At 43.2% G+C, this 21,529-nt stretch overlaps 1 protein-coding gene across 2 annotated transcripts in view; it reads right to left on the reverse strand.

The window, feature by feature from the left end:
- Nucleotides 1-20,675, reverse strand: part of LOC140190980 (aldehyde dehydrogenase, mitochondrial-like) — a 65,199-nt gene extending 44,524 nt beyond the window's left edge. The window contains exons 1-3 of one of the 2 annotated variants that reach the window (XR_011883732.1): nt 20,282-20,675; nt 9,724-9,828; nt 2,201-2,341 (exon numbers count right to left, since the gene is read on the reverse strand). Coding sequence is in view for 1 of the 2 variants with exons in the window: in XM_072247999.1 (XP_072104100.1) it covers nt 2,201-2,341; nt 9,724-9,828; nt 20,282-20,392 (357 nt within the window). In the remaining variant the exon portion in view is untranslated. The remainder of the gene's footprint in view (nt 1-2,200; nt 2,342-9,723; nt 9,829-20,281) is intronic. The other variant, XM_072247999.1, reaches the window with a different exon arrangement.
- Between the last annotated feature and the right edge of the window lie 854 nt (nt 20,676-21,529).

Here is a 21,529-nt window from a genome sequence, read left to right on the forward strand (position 1 = left end):
CCACGTGCTGCTCCTTGCTGACATCAACAGAAAGCTACGCCAGGTTCCAGATGTGTGTTAACAGTTGGTGGGATCAGTAACTCAACTTCAGTCAACAATAACCTGTGTACTTAGCACCTCTAACATAATGAATTGTTCCTTAACGGATCTTTTATCAAACAAAGATTTGGAAAGTTTGACACTGAGTTGTGGAAATAATTACTACACAGAAAGCCAAATGTTGGACAGTGGTTTTGAAGAGCATGGAGAGATGGAGATATGACAGAGAACAGCAAACAGTTTTTATTTTAGTGGGCCTTTAAGCCACGCCACCCCAACAACCCCCAACAAACCTGATTAACCCTAACCTAGTCACGGGACAATTTACATTGGCTAAGTCATCTTTAGTCAGTGGTCACAGAACCAGTACTTGTGATATGCACCAGCTGCCCAATCCCCTCTACATTGGGAAAATAATGTTTTACAGAGCATCCTCCAGTCACCTTGCACTTTATTTTTGATTCAGCTTCAGCCTTCTCACTTGCTCCAATAATGTCCTCGGCAAAGAAGTGGAACTGCACCTCACTGCCCATCTGAGCACACTGCAGTTCTCCAAACTTATTACCTAGGCAATCGCCCTTTTAGCTTCTCTGCCTAGATATAACTGTACCTATGTTTAAGTCGTCGTCGTCGTCCTCCTCCTCCTCCTCCTCCTCCTCCTCCTCCTTCTTCTTCTTCTTCATAATATGCCTTGCACATTACATGCTTGGGTGATCATGGCTCTCCACATCCAACGATCCCATGCAGCGTCAATGACATCTCGCCCACTTAGATCTGTTCTTCCACAGTGTCCATATATTTTCTTCTTTGCCTTCCTCTTCCGCGTTTCCCAGGCATACGGCCTTGGAATGTAAGACATTCTATTTCTCCCTTTCTGATGACATGGCCCAGGAATTTAAGTTTCCTCTCATTTAATGTTCTCATTAAAGATCTTTTCGTATGGGCACGTTGGAGTACTGTCTCATTAGTTACCCTATGTTTAAGTGTTAGAGTTTCCTTTTCTGTCATTTTTTTTTAAAGAATTATACCTTAACAACTTGACGTGCATCCTATCAAAGCCCCCGCCCCCCCCATTCTTCCCACCCCTACCTCCAGTGTAAAACAAGGTCATTTTATAGCTTTTCTGATTCTGATGAAAGGTCCTAGACCCAAAACATTGACTGTTTCCTCATAGACTGCACTCATCATGCGAATGCTTTAGGCATCCTGTGTTTTAGCTTCGTATTTTCAGGATCGGCATTTTGGGACGTATTTGTTGCAGCCAGTGAGAAGGAATTCTGCTCTGTTAATTAAGAGCAACCTGGTGACAGCCACGTCATCGCCAGTGCTGCCAGTTGTGCAGAGTTGAGATACCATTGCTAAACACCTGGCTGGATTATTGCCCACCTCGAATCTGACAGAGCGCTAATATTGTTACACGCTTGGTTCCACCCCTCTTATTGTTACATTCTTCTTCTCACGTGTTGGGTGTTTGGCCTTTGTTTTGTGTCTGCTTGTGGGAGGACAAATCTCAGAGCTGTATTTTAATTTAATACAGCTTGGAATAGGCCCTTCCAGCACCCTGAGCCGCGTCACCCAGCAATCCCCCGATTTACCCCTAGCCTAATCACGGGACAATTTTCAATGACCCATTATCAACCAAGCAGTTGGTCTTTGGACTGTGGGGGGAAAACCGGAACATGGGGGGGAAACCCACACATTCACAGGTTTCTGTGTACATACTTCGATAATAAATGTACTTTGAATCTATCAGCATGGAGGACATTTACTAATGGAACCAATGAGGAAGAAAGAAACAGAAGATTATGCTGATGTTGTGGGTAAAGCAAGCACCATGACGGATTAACCAGTCAAAAGGCCGGTTATTTGCTGTCCATTTATACAATTATAATATTACTAAACAAATTCCGTTTTCTCGGCCTTCCTCTATATATAGATATAAAGAAAACAAATAAAAAATCATTCCCCACAAACGAAAGCTACTCTCAAAAATCAGACAGTATTGATGAATTCAGGAAGCTACACAAAACCAAGACAGGTTAATGCACCTGAAGTGACATTAAAGTAGCACTAGATGTTTTGACAAAGCTTTTAAACATGACAGCATAAAGAATACAATGTGGGTCAACAAAATGTACACATTCCTATGCAACGTACTTACAGCTAAATATGCTTTATCACGTTCAATGAGGTCAGCTAAGCGGTGTAAAAGGAACCCTCTGTGTGACGCATCCATTAGTCGCCACGGTGATCCAAATTTAAATGCATCTTTCGCTGCCTTCACTGCTTTATCCACGTCAGCCTGTGGGCAGATTAATCACAACATCTGACAATATTCAATACAAGTACACACAGTTAATCAAAACTGAAAATGCAAAGTAATTTTCTGGTGATAGTCACAGACACAGTTGTGTTAATTCTTTCTTGCCACTTCTAAGGCTACTTACTATTGAGATCCATCAAGCCTCGTCCACCGTATCACTACTAATCCTTGGCAAATTTACTTCCCTCCTGATCCTTGTTGGCCTGAATTCTCTTAAGAACCAAATATCATCACCAACATCTTCTCAAAGGCATTTAGGAATGGACTGAGTCGATAAAACCCATATCACCATCATCAATATATGCTATGTTGTATGATCATAGTCTTAGACCACAATTATTCTTGGCAAATTTTTCTACAGAAGTGGTTTGCCATTGCCTTTTTCTGGGCAGTGTTTTAACAAGGCAGGTGACCCCAGCCATTATCAATAGTCTTCAGAGACTGTCTGCCTGGCGTCAGTGGTTGCATAACCAGGACTTGTGATCTGCACCAGCTGCTCATATGATCATCACCAAATGCTCCCATGGCTTCATGTGACCCTGATTTTTGGGGGGTAGGGGTGGCTAAGCAGGTGCTACACCCTGCCCAAGGGTGACCTGCAGGCTAGTGGAGGGAAGGATTACCCTGCACCTCCTTTGGTAAAGACGCATCTCCACTCCACCACCCAACACCCATACATAGTGCTTAAATAAATAAAAATACTTAAGTCTTTTATGCAAAATCTTTCAGATTGGAAACAGTTGACATCTTAACATCAACCTAATATGTTAATATTGGCTAAAAAGGGACTTAGTATGATTATTTAATTATAGTCTATTGCCTCTCAGTTTAAAATATGGAAACCTTGCTAATATTATACAGGCTAACTTGGACAAGGACAAATTGAATTGCAATCAGTGCTGTGAACCTTTAGAAAACTGCTTCTTGGAGCGTAGGAATTGTCCAACGAATAATGATTGGGTAACTTGGCCTTTATCCACTTAAATTTAAAAGAATGACAGATTAGATCTCATCTCAGAGATTCTGGAAGGAATAGACAAAGTAAATGCTAAGAAGCTGTTTTCTCCATCCAGAAGAGCAGACTAGGGTAGAACATAGTCTTAAATAAGGGATAGAAGCATAAAAAATATACAGCACAATACAGGCCCTTCAGCCCACAAAGCTGTGCCGAACATGTCCTTACATTAGAAATTACTAGGCTTACTCACAGCCTTCTATTTTTCTAACCTCCATGTACCTATACCAGAGTCTCTTAAAAAACCCTATCGTATCCGCCTCCACCACCGTCGCCGGCATCCCATTCCACGCACTCACCAGTCTCTGCCTAAAAACTTACCCCTGACATCCCCTATGTACCAACTCCCAAGTACCTTAAAACTGCACCCTCTCGTGCTAGCCATTTCAGCCCTGGGGAAAAGCCTCTGACTATCCACACGATCAATGCCTCTCATCATCTCATACACCTCTATCAGGTCGCCTCTCATCCTTTATACTTTATTGTCACCAAACAATTGATACTAGAATGTACAATCATCACAGTGATATCTGATTCTGCACTTCCCACTCCCTTGATTACAAATATTAAATATTAAAAATAGTAAAAATTCATAAATATTAAAAGCTTAAATTGTAAATCATAAATAGAAAATCAAAAAATGGAAAGTAAGGTAGTGCAAAAAAACCGAGAGGCAGGTCCGGATATTTGGAGGGTACGGCCCAGATCCGGCTCAGGATCCGTTCAGTAGTCTTATCACTGTTGGAAAGAAGCTGTTCCCAAATCTGGCCGTACGAGTCTTCAAGCTCCTGAGCCTTCTCCCAGAGGGAAGAGGGACGAAAAGTGTGTTGGCTGGGTGGGTTGTGTCCTTGATTATCCTGGCAGCACTGCTCCGACAGCGTGCGGTGTAAAGTGAGTCCACGGACGAAAGATTGGTTTGTGTGATGTGCTGTGCAGTGTTCACGATCTTCTGCAGCTTCTTCCGGTCTTGGACAGGACAACTTCCATACCAGGTTGTGATGCACCCTAGAAGAATGCTTTCTACGGTGCATCTATAAAAATTAGTGTGGGTTTTAGGGGACAGGCCAAATTTCTTTAGTTTTCTCAAGAAGTAAAGGGCCTTCTTGGCAGTGAACTCTGCTTGGTTGGACCAAGTCAGGTCATTTGTGATATTGAACTCGAGGAACTTAAAGCTTTTGACCTGTTCCACTTGCGCACCACCGATGTAACTTGGGTAGTGCGGTCCGGTACTCCTTCTGAAGTCAACAACCAATTCCTTCGTCTTGCTGACGTTGAGGAATAAGTTATTGTCTTCACACCATGCCACCAGGTTCTTAATTTCCTCTCTGTACTCAAACTCATCATTACCCGAGATAGGGCCTACAATTGTTGTGTCATCAGCAAACTTATATATTGAGTTCGATGGAAACTTGGCTACACAATCATGGGTGTACAGTGAGTACAGCAGGGGGCTGAGTACACAGCCTTGTGGGGCACCGGTGCTCAGAGTGATTGTAGAGGAGGGCTTGTCCCCTATTTTTACAGCCTGGGTCCTGTCTGTGAGGAAGTTGAAGATCCAGCTGCAGATCTGAGTGCTAAGGCCCAGGTTCCGAAACTTAGGAATCAGTTTACTTGGAATGATGGCATTAAAGGCAGAGCTGTACGTATGCACCTTTATTCTCCAGGTGTTCTAAGGAGGAATGTAGGGCCAGAGAGATGGCATCTGCCGTTGACCTGTTGCTCCGATAGGCGAATTGCAAAGCGTCGAGGTTGATCGGTAGGCTGTGGTTGATGTGTGCCATAACCAATCTCTTGAAGCACTTCATAGCAATTGATGTCAGAGCCACAGGTCGATAGTCATTCAGGTATGCCACCTTGCTCTTCTTCGGCACTGGGATTATCATTGCCTTCTTAAAACACGAGGGGATCTTAGACTGAAGCAAGGAGCAGTTGAAGATGTCAGCAAACACTCCAGCTAGCTCGCTTGCACAGGCCCGGAGAACCCATCCTGGGACGCCATCTGGGCCCATCGCCTTCCTTGGATTTACCTTCAGGAAGGCCCTTCTAACATCCTCCTTGGTGACGATGAATCTCGATGCCACCAGGTCCGGTTCATCCGGAGGGAGCGGGACACTCCTCTTCTGTTCGAATCTTGCGTAGAATACGTTAAGTTCGTCAGGAAGAGAAGCGCCACAGTTATTGATATTCCCAGCCTTTTCTTTGCACCCAGTGATCCCATTTAGACCCTGCCATAGTCTACTGGCATCCCTCTGGTTAGCCTGGGCTTCCAACTTGGCTCGATATTGCCTCTTGGCGCCCTTAATGGCTTTCCGGAGTTCATGCCTAGATTCCACGTAGCGACTAAGAAGTGAATACTGAAGCAAGATATTCATTAAGTACCTCTGATATCTCCCCTGGTTCCATACACACTTTTCCACTGTCACACTTGATTGGCCCTATTCTCTCACGTCTTATCCTCTTGGTCTTCACATACTTGTAGAATGCCTTGAGGTTTTCCTTAATCCTGTCCGCCTTCTCATGGTCCCTTCCGGCTCTCCTAATTTCTTCCTTAAGCTCCTTCCTGCTAGCCTTATAATCTTCTAGATCTCTATCATTACCTAGTTTTTCGAACCTTTCGTAAGCTCTTCTTTTCTTCTTGACTAGATTTAGAACAGACTTTGTACACCATGGTTCCTGTACCCTACCATCCTTTCCCTGTCTCATTGGAATGTACATATGCAGAACTCCATGAAAATATCCTCTGAACATTTGCCACAGGCCAGCTGGTGGTATAGTGGCATCGGCGCCGGACTTCAGAGCGAAGGCTCCCGAGTTCGAATCCAGCTGGCTCCCTTGGCTAGCAACTCAGCCTCTAAAAATAAGAAAGCCTGCTAAAAAACGCCATCATGACGGCATCCCAATGACTCCACTTAGAGTTAAGAGCTTTCTTCTTCTTATTTACCACATTTCTTCCGTACATCCCTGAGAACATCTGTTTCCAATTTATGCTTCTAAGTTCCTGCCTGATAGCCTCATATTTCCCCCTACTCCAATTAAACGCTTTCCTAACTTGACTGTTCCTATCCCTCTCCAATGCTATGGTAAAGGAGATAGAATTATGATCACTATCTCCAAAATGCTCTCCCACTGAGAGATCTGACACTTGACCAGGGTCATTTCCCAATACCAGATCAAGTACAGCCTCACCTCCTGTAGGCTTATCTACATATTGTGTCAAGAAACCTTCCTGAACATACCTAACAAACTCCACCCCATCTAAACCCCTCACTCTAGGGAGATGCCAATCAATGTTGGGGAAGTTAAAGTCTACCACAACAACCCTGTTATTATTACACCCTTCCAGAATCTGTCTCCCTATCTACTTCTCGACGTTCCTGTTACTATTGTGTGGTCTATAAAAAAAACACCCGGTAGAGTTACTGACCCCTTCCTTTTCCTAATTTCCATCCACAGAGACTCCGTAGACAATCCCTCCATGACTTCCTCCTTCCTTCTTTTCTGCAGCTGTGACACTATCTCTGATCGAGTGTGCCACGCCCCCACCTCTTTTGCCTCCCTCCCTGTCCTTTCTGAAACATCTAAAGCACTCAAAGATACCATTCCTGTCCCTGAGCCATCCAAGTCTCAGTAATGGCCAGAACATCATAGTACTGATCTATACTCGAAGCTCATACGCTTTGACCATAATACTCCTTGCATTAAAATAGACACATGTCAAACCATCGGCCTGAGCTCGCCTCTTCTCTATCACCTGCCTATCTTCCCTTTTGCACTACCTCCAAGCTTTCCCTATCCGTGAGCCAACCGCCTTTCTCCGTCTCTTCAGTTCGGTTCCCACCCCCCATCAATTCTAGTTTAAACTTTCCCCAATAGCCTTTGCAAACCTCCCTGCCAGGATACTGGTCCCGCTGGGATTCAAGTGCAACCCGTTCTTTTTGTACGGGTCACACCAGCCCCAATGATCCAGAAATCTGAATCCCTGCCCCCTGCTCCAATCCCTTTGTGGTCCTGCTTCTCAACTTCCTCTCTAACTCCCTGTAGTCTGTTTTCAGGACCTCCTCCCTACATTTAGGATAGAAGAACCCTTCACCAGAGAGTTACACACCTTTGGAACTGTCACGACAGAGGAATGTCAATGACCACAGTTGAGTTTGGTTGGGAATGACTAGAACTTTGGATACTTCCAGAATCAGAGACTGAACAACAAGGCAGATATGAGACACAAGATCAACCATCATTCTACCCGGTGTGGAATAGATTTGAAGAGACCCAAGGATCACATGAACCACACCTCCATACTTTTTTTGAATGAGATCTTAATGACTTTTGATAATCCAGACACGACTATTTCACTGCTTGCTTGACTCTGCCTATGTTCCCAAAGACCACGACCATTCAATAATGAATTCCACCAGTTACCCAGTAAGTGATGGCAAGCCTAGACCTGTAGTTCCCCTTAGCAACTGTGGAGAGAGGAGCAATTAACATTTTAACAGAACAAGGAGAAGTTAGAAAACAAACGTGCTTTTAAGTTGCAGAGAACAAAAGGAACTTCAGTGTTCGGCAGAACATCTGCAGACTTATCTCAATAACGGAACTGAGAGAAGATGACAATGGTTCCTTAATTGCATCCGGAGCCATAAATAGAAGATGAATGATGGCCACAGACTTAAGTTCCTAATTCTCAACTAAAGGCTTCACTGTACAGCCTGACTGTTTTGTAACTGACTAGAGTCTCCCGGTAATTTAATAAACCATTTTGGTCTGAGCAGCAAATCACCTGGCTCAGACTGGATGACAAATGGCTGTGCTGATTTGTAGGGGCTGACATCTACAACTCCTGCAAGAACATTGAGGTCACTGGATACAACAGACAGTAGGAACCCCAGTGCAGGCGAACATAGTATTCATTCCTGTTCATATTAGGGGGGAACGTCGGCTCAGACCATGAGAGGCCTGCGTCGGGCATTTTCATGCCTTACAAGGCGCAGATTGGAAGTCTGTGTGGGGCGCCACTCCTTGCACAGACTAGAGCAATGTGTGATTAAGTGTCTTGCTCAAGGACACAAACACGCTGCCACAGCTGAGGCTCGAACTAGCGACCTTGAGATCACTAGACGAATACCTTAACCACTTGACCACGTGCCCACGTGTTCAAATTAATGTACCACACATTATAGGTCAAATCTCAATTCAATGCTGCCTCAAACTTCTCAATGAACAGGAAGGGAAGAAAAGCACTGTTCATAGCACTACCAACTTCTAGCTATATCTAACTATCAGGGTACGTTATCCCAGCAAAGCTTCCAAATTCATCATATTGTTAAATGGTCTCGACCCAAAATATCGACTATACTCTTTTCCATAGATGCTACCTGCCCTGCTGAGTTCCTCCAGCATTTTCTGTGAGTTGCTTTGAAAAACTACTGGTCTGTTTAGCTCGGTACTCAAATTCACTCGGCTCTCCTGCAGGTTCCCGTGTTTCATATATTTCACTATTACAATGTAAGGCATCAGAAGGAATTTGCTAGATTCAACTAGTATTTGTTAGGAATAATTATTTTTTTTCATAATTCTGTACTTTCTTAACAGAATTCAATATGCAAAGGATATAGGAAGTGTTCGGTTTAAATCAGGCGTTCCCAAACTAGGGTCCAAGGACTCCTTGGTTAATGGTAGGGGTCGATGGCATAAAAATAGTTAGAGACCCCTGGTTTAAATGAAAGGTTTAAGCTATTTGCAATTTCATAAAACTCTGGTTTGGACACAATGGAGTATTGTATACAGACGGTCGCACCACTACAGGGAGGATGTTGAGGCTTTGGAGAGGGTGCAGAAAAGGTTTACCAGGATGCTGCCTAGTTTAGAGGGCATGTGCTATCAAGGGAGGCTGGATAAACGCAGGTTATTTGCTCTCGAGCATCAGAGGCTGAGGGGAGATCTGATGAAGGTTTACAAGATTATGAGAGGCATAGATAGAGTGGACAGAGAGTATCTGTTTCCCATGGCTAAAATGTCTAATACCAGAGGACATGCATTGAAGGTGAGGGGGGGTGTGAGGGGTAAGTTTATTACTCGGAATGATGAATGCCTGGAATATCCTGCCTGATATAGTGGTAGAGGCAAATACATTTAGAGGCTTTTAAGAGATGTTTGGATTGGCACATGGATATAGGAAAGATGAGAGATAGGGACTTTGTGGGTGCAGGAAGGACTAGTGTTTGGATGTTTCTGATTTGCTTTTTTAGCTGGTTCACACAACATCGTGGGCCGAGTGGTCTGCTCCTGTGCTGTACCTATTTTATGTTCGATCTTCAATGTCAAATATATACAAAAAACAAATTACCTTATCTCCTTCAGCAACTTGACAGATGATTTCTCCTGTGGAGGGATTGATGGTTGGGAATGTTTTCTTACTGACTGCATCATGCCACTCATTGTTAATAAAGATCTGCAATAGAGGGAAAAAAGGATATATACCTTTTGTTAAGCATGGGATACAGAAACCAACCAGCACAAAACTTGGAAGAGTTTCCTTAATTTATCACTTCTTTCTCCAGTATATTCTGTACTAGATAAAGAACAAATTTGACATTTGGTATGTGATCAAACATTACTGTGAATGCCAAATCAATGACAGTTCGATTGCTCCAGAACTACTTTTATAACTCACACGGTTTAAAATAAAGCATAGAATACAGAAAACAACCTCCTTGAGAATCTTCCAATATCCTGAGAAAATTGTACTCAAAAATTTCTTCAGGACATCAAGAGGCAGCCAATTGAAAAAGGTCGAGTAGGTGTTCAATTATTTTACACCTTTTTAACCTATATTTAACAAATTATGTAAGAATCAGCTGAACAATTAAGTAACTCACCAGAACCAGTCAGATGCTACAACTTTTTAAGTGTGTTTTGGTGTGCTGAAGACAAGTGCAGAAAAAAAGACAAAATTGTGTTGTCTCTCCAGTAAAGAGTTAAATATTCTAATCAAATGCAAGTTCATATGGAGATGACAGGCTTTGATTCATCTTCAAATCCTTTTGGCTAATTTATACAAACTTCTCGGTGGAAACACGATTCCAACAAGAGTTAGCAATATACTGTATTGGATCATTGTTCGTTTAGTCAAAAATACTCCTTTGAATCTTTGAACCAAGAGCAAACGCAAAGGGATTGGCAATTTCAAAGTTCAAAAGTTCACAATAAATTTATTCTCAAAGTACGTATATGTCACTCTGAGATTCAAATCCTTGTAGGTATACACAATAAATTCATAGAATAATAACCATAACAGAATCAATGAGCGACCACACCAACGTGGGCGTTCAACCAGTCTGCAAAAGAAGACGTACTGTGCAAACACAAAAAGAGATAATAATAATAAATAAGTAAACAATAAATATCAATAACATGAGGTGACGATCCTTGAAACATTTCAATGATGGGGCAAGTGAAGTTATTCTCTTTGATTCAAGAGCCTGAGTCTACTGAGTCCTGAGGCTACTGTACCTTGTTCCTGATAGCAGCAGTGAGAAGAGAGCATGTCGGGGTGATGGGGGTCCTTGATGATGGATTTTTGTGACTGCATTTCATGCAGATGTGCTCAATGGTGGGGAGAGCTTTACTTGTGATGAACTAGGCCTCAGACAAGGATTGTAAAGATCAAATTCCCTATTGAACTGAATTGAATTGACTTTATTTCTTACATCCTTCACATACAGGAGTAAAAATCTTTATGTTGTATCTCCATCTGAATGTGCAATGTGTAAATTACAGTAATTTGTAATAAATAGTATGTACAGTAAGACAGGAAATAGAACAGTCAATATAGCTTAGAAATACAATTGTGTCGGTGTGAATTAATTTGTCTGATGGCCTGGTGGAAGAAGTTGTCCTGGAGCCTTTTGGTCCTAGTTTTAATGCTGCGGTACCGTTTCCCAGATGAGAGCAGCTGGAACAGTTTGTGGCATTGTATTATTCGAGCAGAATGGGTTATTTAGTATATTCAACATTAAATTCTGATAAAAATTTTGGATGCCAAGGTCAAGACCAGATGAACTATGATCTCACCAAATAGAGTTTTATTTATATCTGCTTCATTTATGCTGTAAACTAGAAGTTAATTTTCATGGCATTTATGTCCTGTATATGTCCCCATGATAATAAACATGAATTTTAATATACTCAAGTTATCTAGAACTGAAGGACAGAATCAACCACAATTTTGTTGACCAGACAACTAGAAGAGCACTTCCAATGGAATGGCTGGGAAACATCTTCCTTTCTCTATCACAAACATGGTGCTAACCAATAAATCCAGGTGTTGTGTATTTAATATATCAGTATTTAATATTTGAGTAATATTGTAAATACATTGCTTGATTACACCCAAGGGTGATCTGAAGGCTTGCAGAGGGAAAGGGCGCCTTACACTCCTTGGTAAAGCCGTATCTCCACCTCTCCACATAGACTTACCTACCATGAGAAATAGACAGCAACTTTATAATTTTATAAATCTCTATGGTCGTCCATCAACCTCCTTCGCTCTAGGGAAAACTTCCAATTTCTCCATCACTTAATCTGTTCAGTGCACACAACATCCTTGTGAATCTTTTCTGCACCCTCTCTTGCTTACCAAAGGTCATGGGTTAAGGGTGAAAGGTGAATGTTTAAGGAGAACACGAGGAGAAACTTCATGTGGAGTCAGCTGTCAGCACGATCTCAACGTTGAAGTGAAGTTCGGTTGGATACGTGGATGGTAGGGATATGGAGGGCTACAGGTCAATGGGTGCAGGCAGTTTAAGTGGTTCATAGAGACTAGATGGGCCAAAAGGCCTGTTTCTGAGTTGTACCTTTCTATGACTCTATGACACTTCCAAGGCCTCTGCTGGAGAATGGTGGAATTTATCTTGGAGATGCCCTGCTAAATTTGGTTGTTGATAATGGGAGGTAACTCACCAAATCAACATACTGAAGTTCTACATCACCAAGAACTTGTTTCACTGTCCTGTCCCAATGTGAGAGCAAGCAAGGCAAGTGGCTGAAAGATGAGGAACTTGATATTGCATAAACTCCCCAGCAGGATGGGTTGTCTGTTCATTGGCTACCTTTATGGTACTAATAAATGTTTAAAGTGAGAACCCTGCACTTCATTTCCACAGAGTACAGAACCAAAGCTGTGAAGTGATGCAACCACCTCTCGTCCAACTTGGGATTGGCTTTGAAAGGAGGATGGAAGTCGATGCAGAAAGACTAAATTTCTTGATTTGTGTGCCTGTAGCTGTTTTCATTGAAAATGGTGTTAACCCTTCTTAGTTTGTTGCCACTGAGTTGTTCTGCTCACCTGTGAGGAGTAAGTAAAGGTGTTTAATACTGCAGCTTATTTCCTCACTGACTAAAGTTGTATTGTGGTGGCACGTAGGAGTTATTTGTCTGACTAGTCTGTGTAAGGCCATACTGTTGTCCGGTTTCAAAGTACAAACGTTTGTATGTTAAACTGTAAAGCAGATCTCTCTGAACCTCTAGTCAAGCTTCAAACTTCAAGGCTATGAAGTCACGCAGAAGAGAGTCTGATAATGCAGTTATTTTAAAATTTGAAACATCGTTTCCTTAGGAAATGGCTGGTTAAAGGTTGGAATGAAGCCGCCTCTGGCAATTGAAGGCTTTGTGTAATCTTTCCCTGGTTCAGCACTTCTGATGATTTAAGTTGAATTGAAGGTAGCAACTGAGGTTGTATGTGATATTTCCCCCTCCATCTCTCCTCATTTCCTCCTCCAGGGCTGAGTGAGTTTAGGGATAACAGAGCAGGAGACCATAGGTCTGATCTCAGCCAGGACTACAGTTGGCCTGAATGTCTGGATATGGCTGGGAAGGGGGTGGGTGGTTAGTACAGTACTTTATGGTACTATGGAGATTGTACAATCTCCTTGTGACTGCATGATTTGGCTCCGGGTGCTGTGGTTTCCTCCTACAATCCAAAGAGCTACCAGTTGGTGAGTTAATTGGCCGATGTAAATTGTCCCACGATTAGGCTCAGATTAAATCGGGGGTTGCTGGGAAGTGTGGCTTGAAGGGCCAGAAAGGGCCTATTCCATGTTACATCTTAATGAACAAACAAAAATACAAATAAATAAATGGATAAATAGAGAAATAAATAATGTGAGGAGGGGTTTCTTTAGCCAGAGCGTGGTGAATCTGTAGAATTCATTGCCACAGGCAGTTGTGGAGGCCAAGTCATTGGGGATGTTTAAGGCAGAGGTTGATAGATTCTTGGTTAGTCAGGGCATGAAGGGATACAGGGAGAAGGCAGGAGACTGGGGCTGAAAGGGAAAATGGATTGGCCATGATGAAATAATGGAGCAGACTCGATGGGCCCAATGGCCTGATTCTGCTCCTATATCTTATGACCGTTTGTATAGTATGGCTACCAAATGGCACACAGTACTTAAGGTGTTGTCTACCAAAGTTCTATAAAACCATAACATTGAGGACTCAATTCTTGTACTTAGTGCCACATCCTATGAAGGTAAACATGTTTATATTCCTTCTTCACGTCCTGTTACTCATGTACACGAGGAAATCTACAGTTGTTGGAAATCCAAAGCAACACACACAAAATACTGGAGGAACTCAGCAGGCCAAGCAACATCCATGGAAAAGAGTAAACAGCCGGCGTCTTGGACCAAGGACTGTCTACTGATTTTCAATGAACTATTTACTTGTACTTTTGACACAGGGCCCTGCCCTTCACTGTCTATGTCCTGCCCGAGTTTAAGTTCACAAATCATTTCATATCTATCAAGAGTATAGTTTCGTCTGCTGTTTGTTTCTTCAATTGATCAATATCCTGTTGATTCTTTCGACAACTGTGTTTACTGTTCACAGTATCTGCAAACTTACTAACCAGGCCACTTATTTTCTCATCCAAAGTCCTGGCAGATATGAGAAACTATATTAAAGCTAATAAATTATATATTAATTCTGCACTGATAACCGTGACACACCCCTGGTCAAGGTCCAACAATCTGCAAAGCAATTCTCTACCCTCTGTCTCCTCCCATCAGGCTAACTTTGATTTTATGTCTTCTAACCTTCTAGATTAGCCTTCTATGCAAGACCTTGTCAAAGATTTTGCTAGGGCCATGTGAATGATTAGTTTTTATTGTACTGCAGATCATGGTCTTCATTGGGGGCTTTGCTTGGTGGGTGGAGGGGGCTGATACTTTTTTGCTGAACTGTGGAGACGGAGGGACAATGCTTTGCTGCTGCTTGTGCATGAGAGGATGGGAGTGTGGGGGGGGGTTTGGGGTTCAAACAGTTTTTACTGTCACTCATTCTTTGGGGTACCCTTCTGCTTTCGTAGAGGTCTGCGAAGAACAAGAATTTCAGGCTATAAATTGTTTACACAGAATCAGGCGGTTCTGTGGACGCAGGAAAGGAATGCGGATGGTAGTTTGATTCCCAGGTGCCAAGGTCCGGGGCGTTTCACGTGCACGATCTCCTGAAGTGTGAACAGCCAGAGGTTGTGGTACATATTGGTACCAACAACACAGGTAGGAAAAGGGAGGAGGTCCTGAAAACAGACTACAGGGAGTTAGGAAGGAAGTTAAGAAGCAGGACCTCAAAGGTAGTAATCTCAGGATTGCTGTCTGTGCCACGTGACAATGAGTATAGGGATAGAGGGAGGTGGAGTATAAAAGTGTGGCTGAGGGATTGCAGCAGGGAACAGGGATCCAGATTTCTGGATCATTGGGACCTTTTTTGGGACAGGTGATATACAGAACACATACACTCAGACTGATGGTTTGAGATGCGTCTACTTTAATGCAAGAAGCATCATGAACAAAGCAGATGAGCTTAGAACGTGGATCAGTACTTGGAGCTATGATATTAAGGCCATTACAGAAACTTGGATGGCTCAGGGGCAGGAATGGTTACTTAGAGTGCCAAGCTTTAGATGTTCCAGAAAGGACAAGGAGGGAGGCAAAAAAGGTGGGGGCATGGCACTGCTGATCAGAGATAGTGTCATGGCTGCAGAAAAGGAGGAAGTCAAGGAGGGATTGTCCACCGAGTCTCCGTGGGTGGAAATGAGAATCAGGAAGGGGTCAATAACTCTACTGGGTGTTTTTTTATAGACCACCCAACAGTAACAGGGATATCGTGGAGCAGATAGGGAGACAGATTCCGAAAAGATGTAATAATAACAGGGTTGTTGTGGTGGGAGATTTTAATTTCCCGAATATTGATTGGCATCTCTCTAGAGCAAGGGTTTAGATGGGGTAGAGTTTGTTAGGTGTATTCAGGAAGGTTTCCTGACATAATATGTAGCTAAGCCTACAAGAGGAGAGGCTGTACTTGATCTGGTATTGGGAAATGAAAATGGTCAGGTGTCAGGTCTCTCAGTGGGAGAGCATTTTGGAGATAGTGATCACAATTCTATCTGCTTTACCATAGCATTGGAAAGGGATAGGAACAGACAAGTTAGGAAACCATTTAATTGGAGTAAGGGGAAATATGAACCTATCAGGCAGGAACTTGGAAGCATAAATTAGGAACGAATGTTATCAGGGAAATGTACGGAAGAAATGTGGCAAATATTCAGGGGATATTTGTGTGGTGTTCTGCATAGGTACGTTGCAATGAGATAGGGAAACGCTGGTACGGTATAGGAACTGTGGTGTACAAAGGTTGTTGAAAATCTAGTCAAGAAGAAAAGAAAAGCTTACAAAAGGTTCTAAAAACAAGGTAATGATAGAGATCTAGAAGATTATAAAACTAGCAGGAAGGAGCTTATGAATGAAATTAGGAGAGCCAGAAGGAGCCATGAGAAGGCTTTGGTGAGCAGGATTAAGGAAAACCCCAAGGCATTCTACAAGTATGCGAAGAGCAAGAGGATAAGACGTGAGAGAATAGGACCTAACAAGTGTGACAGTGGAAAAGTGTGTATGGAACCGGAGGAGATAGCAGAGGTACTTAATGAGTGCTTTGCTTCAGAATTCACTACAGAAAAGGATCTTGGCAATTGTAGGGATGATTTACTACAGATTGAAAAGCTTGGACATATAGACATTAAGAAATAGGCTGTGCTGGAGCTTTTGGAAAGCATCAAATTGGATAAGTCTCTGGGGCCAGACGAGATGTACCCCAGGCATGGGAGGCGAGGGAGGAGATCGCTGAGCCTCTGGCGGTGATTTTTGCATCATCATTGGGGACGGGAGAGGTTCCAGAGGATTGGAGGACTGCAGATGTTGTTCCCTTATTCAAGAAAGGGAGTAGAGATAGCCCAGGAAATTATAGACCAGCGAGTCTTACCTCAGTGGTTGGTAAGTTGATGGAGAAGATCCTGAGAGGCAGGATCTATGAACATTTGGAGAGGCATGATATGATCAGGACTAGTCAGCATGGCTTTGTCAAAGGCAGGTCGTGGCTTACGAGCCTGATTGAATTTTCTGAGGATGTGACTAAACACATAAATGAAGGTAGAGTAGTAGATGTAGTGTATATAGATTTTAGCAAGGTATTTGATAAGGTACGCCATGCAAGGCTTATTGAGAAAGTAAGGAGGCATGGGATCCAAAGAAACATTGCTTTGTGGATCTAGAACTGGCTTGCCCACAGAAGGCAAAGAGTGGTTATAGATGGATCATATTCTGCATGGAGGTCGGTGACCAGTGGTGTGCCTCAGGGATCTGTTCTGCGACCACTTCTTTTTGTGATTTTTATGAATGACCTGGAGGAGGAAGTGGAGGGATGGGTTAGTAAATTTGCTGATAATACAAAGGTTGGGTGTGTTGTGGATAGTGCGGAGGGCTGTTAGAGGTTACAGCAGGACATTGATAGGATACAATACTGGGCTGAGAAGTGGCAGATAGAGTTCAACCCAGATAAGTGTGAGGTGTTTCATTTTGGTAGATCAAATATGATGACAGAATATAGTATTAATGGTAAGACACTTGGTAGTGTGGAGGATCAGAGGGATCTTGGGGTCTGAATCCATAGGAAACTCAAAGCTGCTGTGCAGGTTGACTCTGTGGGTAAGAAGGCATATAGTGCATTGGCTTTCATCAACCATGGGATTGAGTTTAAGAGCCAAGGGGTAATGCTACAGCTATATAGCACCCTGGTCAGACCCCACTTGGAGTACCGTCCTCATTTCTGGTCACCTCACTACAGGAAAGATGTGGAAACCTTAGAAAGGGTGCAGAGGAGATTTACAAGGATGTTGCCTGGATTGGGGAGCATGCCTTAAGAGGATAGATTGCGTGAACTTGGCTTTTTCTCCTTGGAGCAACGGAGGATGAGAGGTGATCTGATAGAGGTGATAAGATGATGAGAGGCATCGATTGTGTGGATAGTCAGAGGCTTTTTCCCCAGGGCTGAAATGGCTAGCACGAGAGGGCACAGGTTAAAGGTGCTTGGAAGTAGGTACAGAGGAGATGTCAGGGGTAAGGTTTTTATGCCGAGAGTGGTGACTATGTGGAATGGGCTGCCGGCAATAGTGGTGGAGGCGGATACATAGAATAGTACAGCACAGTACAGGCCCTTTGGCCCACAATGTTGTGCCGACCCTCAAACCCTGCCTCCCATATAAGCTCCCACCTTAAATTCCTCCGTATACCTGTCTAGTAGTCTCTTAAACCTCACTAGTGTATCTGCCTCCACCACTGACTCAGGCAGTGCATTCCATGCACCAACCACTCTCTGAGTAAAAAAAACCTTCCTCTAATATCCCCCTTGAACTTCCCACACCTTACCTTAAAGCCATGTCCTCTTGTATTGAGTAGTGGTGCACTGGGGAAGAGGCGCTGGCTATCCACTCTATCTATTCCTCTTATTATCTTGTACATCTCTATCATGTCTCCTCTCATCCTCCTTCTCTCCAAAGAGTAAAGTCCTAGCTCCCTTAATCTCTGATCATAATGCATACTCTCTAAACCAGGCAGCATCCTGGTAAATCTCCTCTGTACCTTTTCCAATGCTTCCACATCCTTTCTATAGTGAGGTGACCAGAACTGGACACAATACTCCAAGTGTGGCCTAACCAGAGTTTTATAGAGCTGCATCATTACATCGCGACTCTTAAACTCTATCCTTCGACTTATGAAAGCTAACACCCCATAAGCTTTCTTAACTACCCTATCTACCTGTGAGGCAACTTTCAGGGATCTGTGGACATGTACCCCGAGATCCCTCTGCTCCTCCACACTACCAAGTATCCTGCCATTTACTTTGTACTCTGCCTTGGAGTTTGTCCTTCCAAAGCGTACCACCTCACACTTCTCTGGGTTGAACTCCATCTGCCATTTCTCAGCCCACTTCTGCATCCTACCAATGTCTCTCTGCAACCTTTGACAATCCTCTACTCTATCTACAACACCACCAACCTTTGTGTCGTCTGCAAACTTGCCAACCCACCCTTCTACCCCCACATCCATGTTGTTAATAAAAATCACGAAAAGTAGAGGTCCCAGACCCAATCCTTGTGGGACACCACTAGTCACAATCCTCCAATCTGAATGTACTCCCTCCACCACGACTCTCTGCCTTCTGCAGGTAAGCCAATTCTGAATTCACCTGGCCAAACTTCCCTGGATCCCATGCCTTCTGACTTTCTGAATAAGCCTACCATGTGGAACCTTGTCAAATGCCTTACTAAAATCCATATAGATCACATCCACTGCACTACCCTCATCTATATGCCTGATCACCTCCTCAAAGAACTCTATCAGGCTTGTTAGACACGATCTGCCCTTCATAAAGCCATGCTGACTGTCCCTAATCAGACCATGATTCTCTAAATGCCCAGAGATCCTATCTCTAAGAATCTTTTCCAACAGCTTTCCCACCACAGACTATAATTACTGGTCTATAATTACCCGGACTATCCCTACTACCTTTTTTGAACAAGGGGACAACATTCACCTCCCTCCAATCCTCCGGTACCATTCCCATGGACAACGAGGACATAAAGATCCTAGCCAGAGGCTCAGCAATCTCTTCCCTCGCCTCGTGGAGCAGCCTGGGGCATATTCCATCAGGCCTCGGGGACTTATCCGTCCTAATGTATTTTAACAACTCCAACACCTCCTCTCCCTTAATATCAACATGCTCCAGAACATCAACCTCATTCATATTGTCCTCACCATCATCAAGTTCCCTCTACAATAGGGTCTTTTAAGAGAGTCCTGGATAGGTACAAGGAGCTTAGAAAAATAGAGGGCTATGGGTAAGCCTAGGTAATTTCTAAAGTAAGTACATGTTCGGCACAGCACTGTGCCAAACTGTGGGCAAAGGTTTGTACTGTGCTGTCGTTTTTCTTTGTTTCTATGCATGTTTACATTCTCTGATACTAAGTGGAAATATTGAACTTTCCTTAATCTCTCCTTGCCTTTCAAAATAAATCTGGTCTCCCAGTCCGCTTTCCTGTACCTATCTCAGCACAAATGCGAAGTTCACCAGCCTGTATTTCTCTGGATTGTTTGTTTCTGCAGCTTTTTTGGAATAAATGCACATTAGCCATCTCTAGCTTTCCAATACTTCGCCCACGGGTAGACAAAGATAAATCCGCTGCCATTAAGCCCTGCAATTTCTTCCCTGGATTCTCGCTGCGTCCTACGGGATTTATGCATCTGTACTTCGGTTCAAAATCAACAACATCCCCTTTTAGTACAGTAATAGCTGGCCGGAAACTTCAAGGAGATATAACCATTTGAAATTCACCCACACGAGCACATATTCTGCATTCTGCATCAAATTTACAGCCTTTCATTTTGTGACATTAGCGCATAACACGTTGTACCCATTTCATAATATTTCACTCAAGTTCAGACCCGTCACATTGATTTTTAAGCGAGTACAACCAATATTCTCTCCCTGCTGTGCACAGGCCTGCCTTCCATTACCTTGTTGAAGTAAATATCTGGCTGAGTGGAAGGAGCTGGAATCGCCACAGCCGCCGAGTACCTCCTCACTCGGGAGATCCTGAACAAGCGGCTAACTACCGACGGCAGCATTTTTCCTGTTCGTCCAAAAAGAACCCCCCCAGGCAGGGAAAAAAGAAAAATCTTACTCGAATTCAATTAACTGCTAAAAATTGCGCCTGCTTGTGTCGCTGCCTATAAACAGGTCAGACCGCCCAGTTTAACGGCGAACTGCCAATCAACCGCTCAGGCCGAAGAAACTAGGGCCGCTGGTCTTGTGAAAGTCAACTGGAAATATCAACACGGTCCAGAGAAAGGCAACCTTTTCGCCTCTGTGACCGGATAAATGTGGGACTTGTCCATTTAAATACATCTAGTTATTTTTTTGCCCCAAATTAATGAATAAAGCATGCTAGAAAATCATTTGTGCTTAAAGTTGCCTACCCCCTGGAGGGAGTAAGAGAGATTAATAATTAATGTTCACCAATCTTTTCTGAGAACAGTATTGTGTAAGAGGTTTAATAACTTTCTAGATTTGTGTTTATTCTCAACGGCTTCCATCCTGATTTACAACTAAAGCGATGCAAAATGGCACGATTGCTCAAACCAGGCCACGTAACCATGGGAACACGAATTGTTGTTTTGACCTCCTTTTATTTTAAAAGATCGTGATGAATTTTATGTTGAATCGGCACGGGAAAACAAGATATGTCCAGCCTTCACTGTTTACCCTGAGGCTCCTCTGTACGGTTATATTGTTTAAGAGAAACGCGAGGAAGAAATTTGCAGAGCTGGTTTTTGTACTTTGGCTGACAGTCTGTAAAAGCCTCCGCTCCCGTGATGTTTAGAGTTTGGCTGCTGCGAATTCAAACGAGTCATGTGGCAGCGGGATAAAGGCCAATGATATCAGTACTGTACTGCGATCAGAGGGTCATGAGAGGGTTCTGATACGGAGAAAGGCCGTTCAGTTCATAGACGAGCATCTCACCTATCTTCAAAGTGCATTTTTTATCTAATTAATTAGTAGAGCTACTAAGACTTGATGTTTCAATCCCTATGGTAAATTGGCACTCGATGTTGGCAGTGGGTTTGGAGTGGTGACAAGGAGGGAGGGTAGGTACGTCATCGGGGTCACCAGGTGGGCACCCTCCTTCTTTGACGTTTTGTTGATAAGCCCACGGCGTCTCCAGAGGGCTAAATTAATTGATTTATTTATCTAATTAATTAATC

This window comes from Mobula birostris, chromosome 31 (genome assembly GCF_030028105.1).
Source record: "Mobula birostris isolate sMobBir1 chromosome 31, sMobBir1.hap1, whole genome shotgun sequence".
NCBI lineage: Eukaryota > Metazoa > Chordata > Chondrichthyes > Myliobatiformes > Myliobatidae > Mobula > Mobula birostris.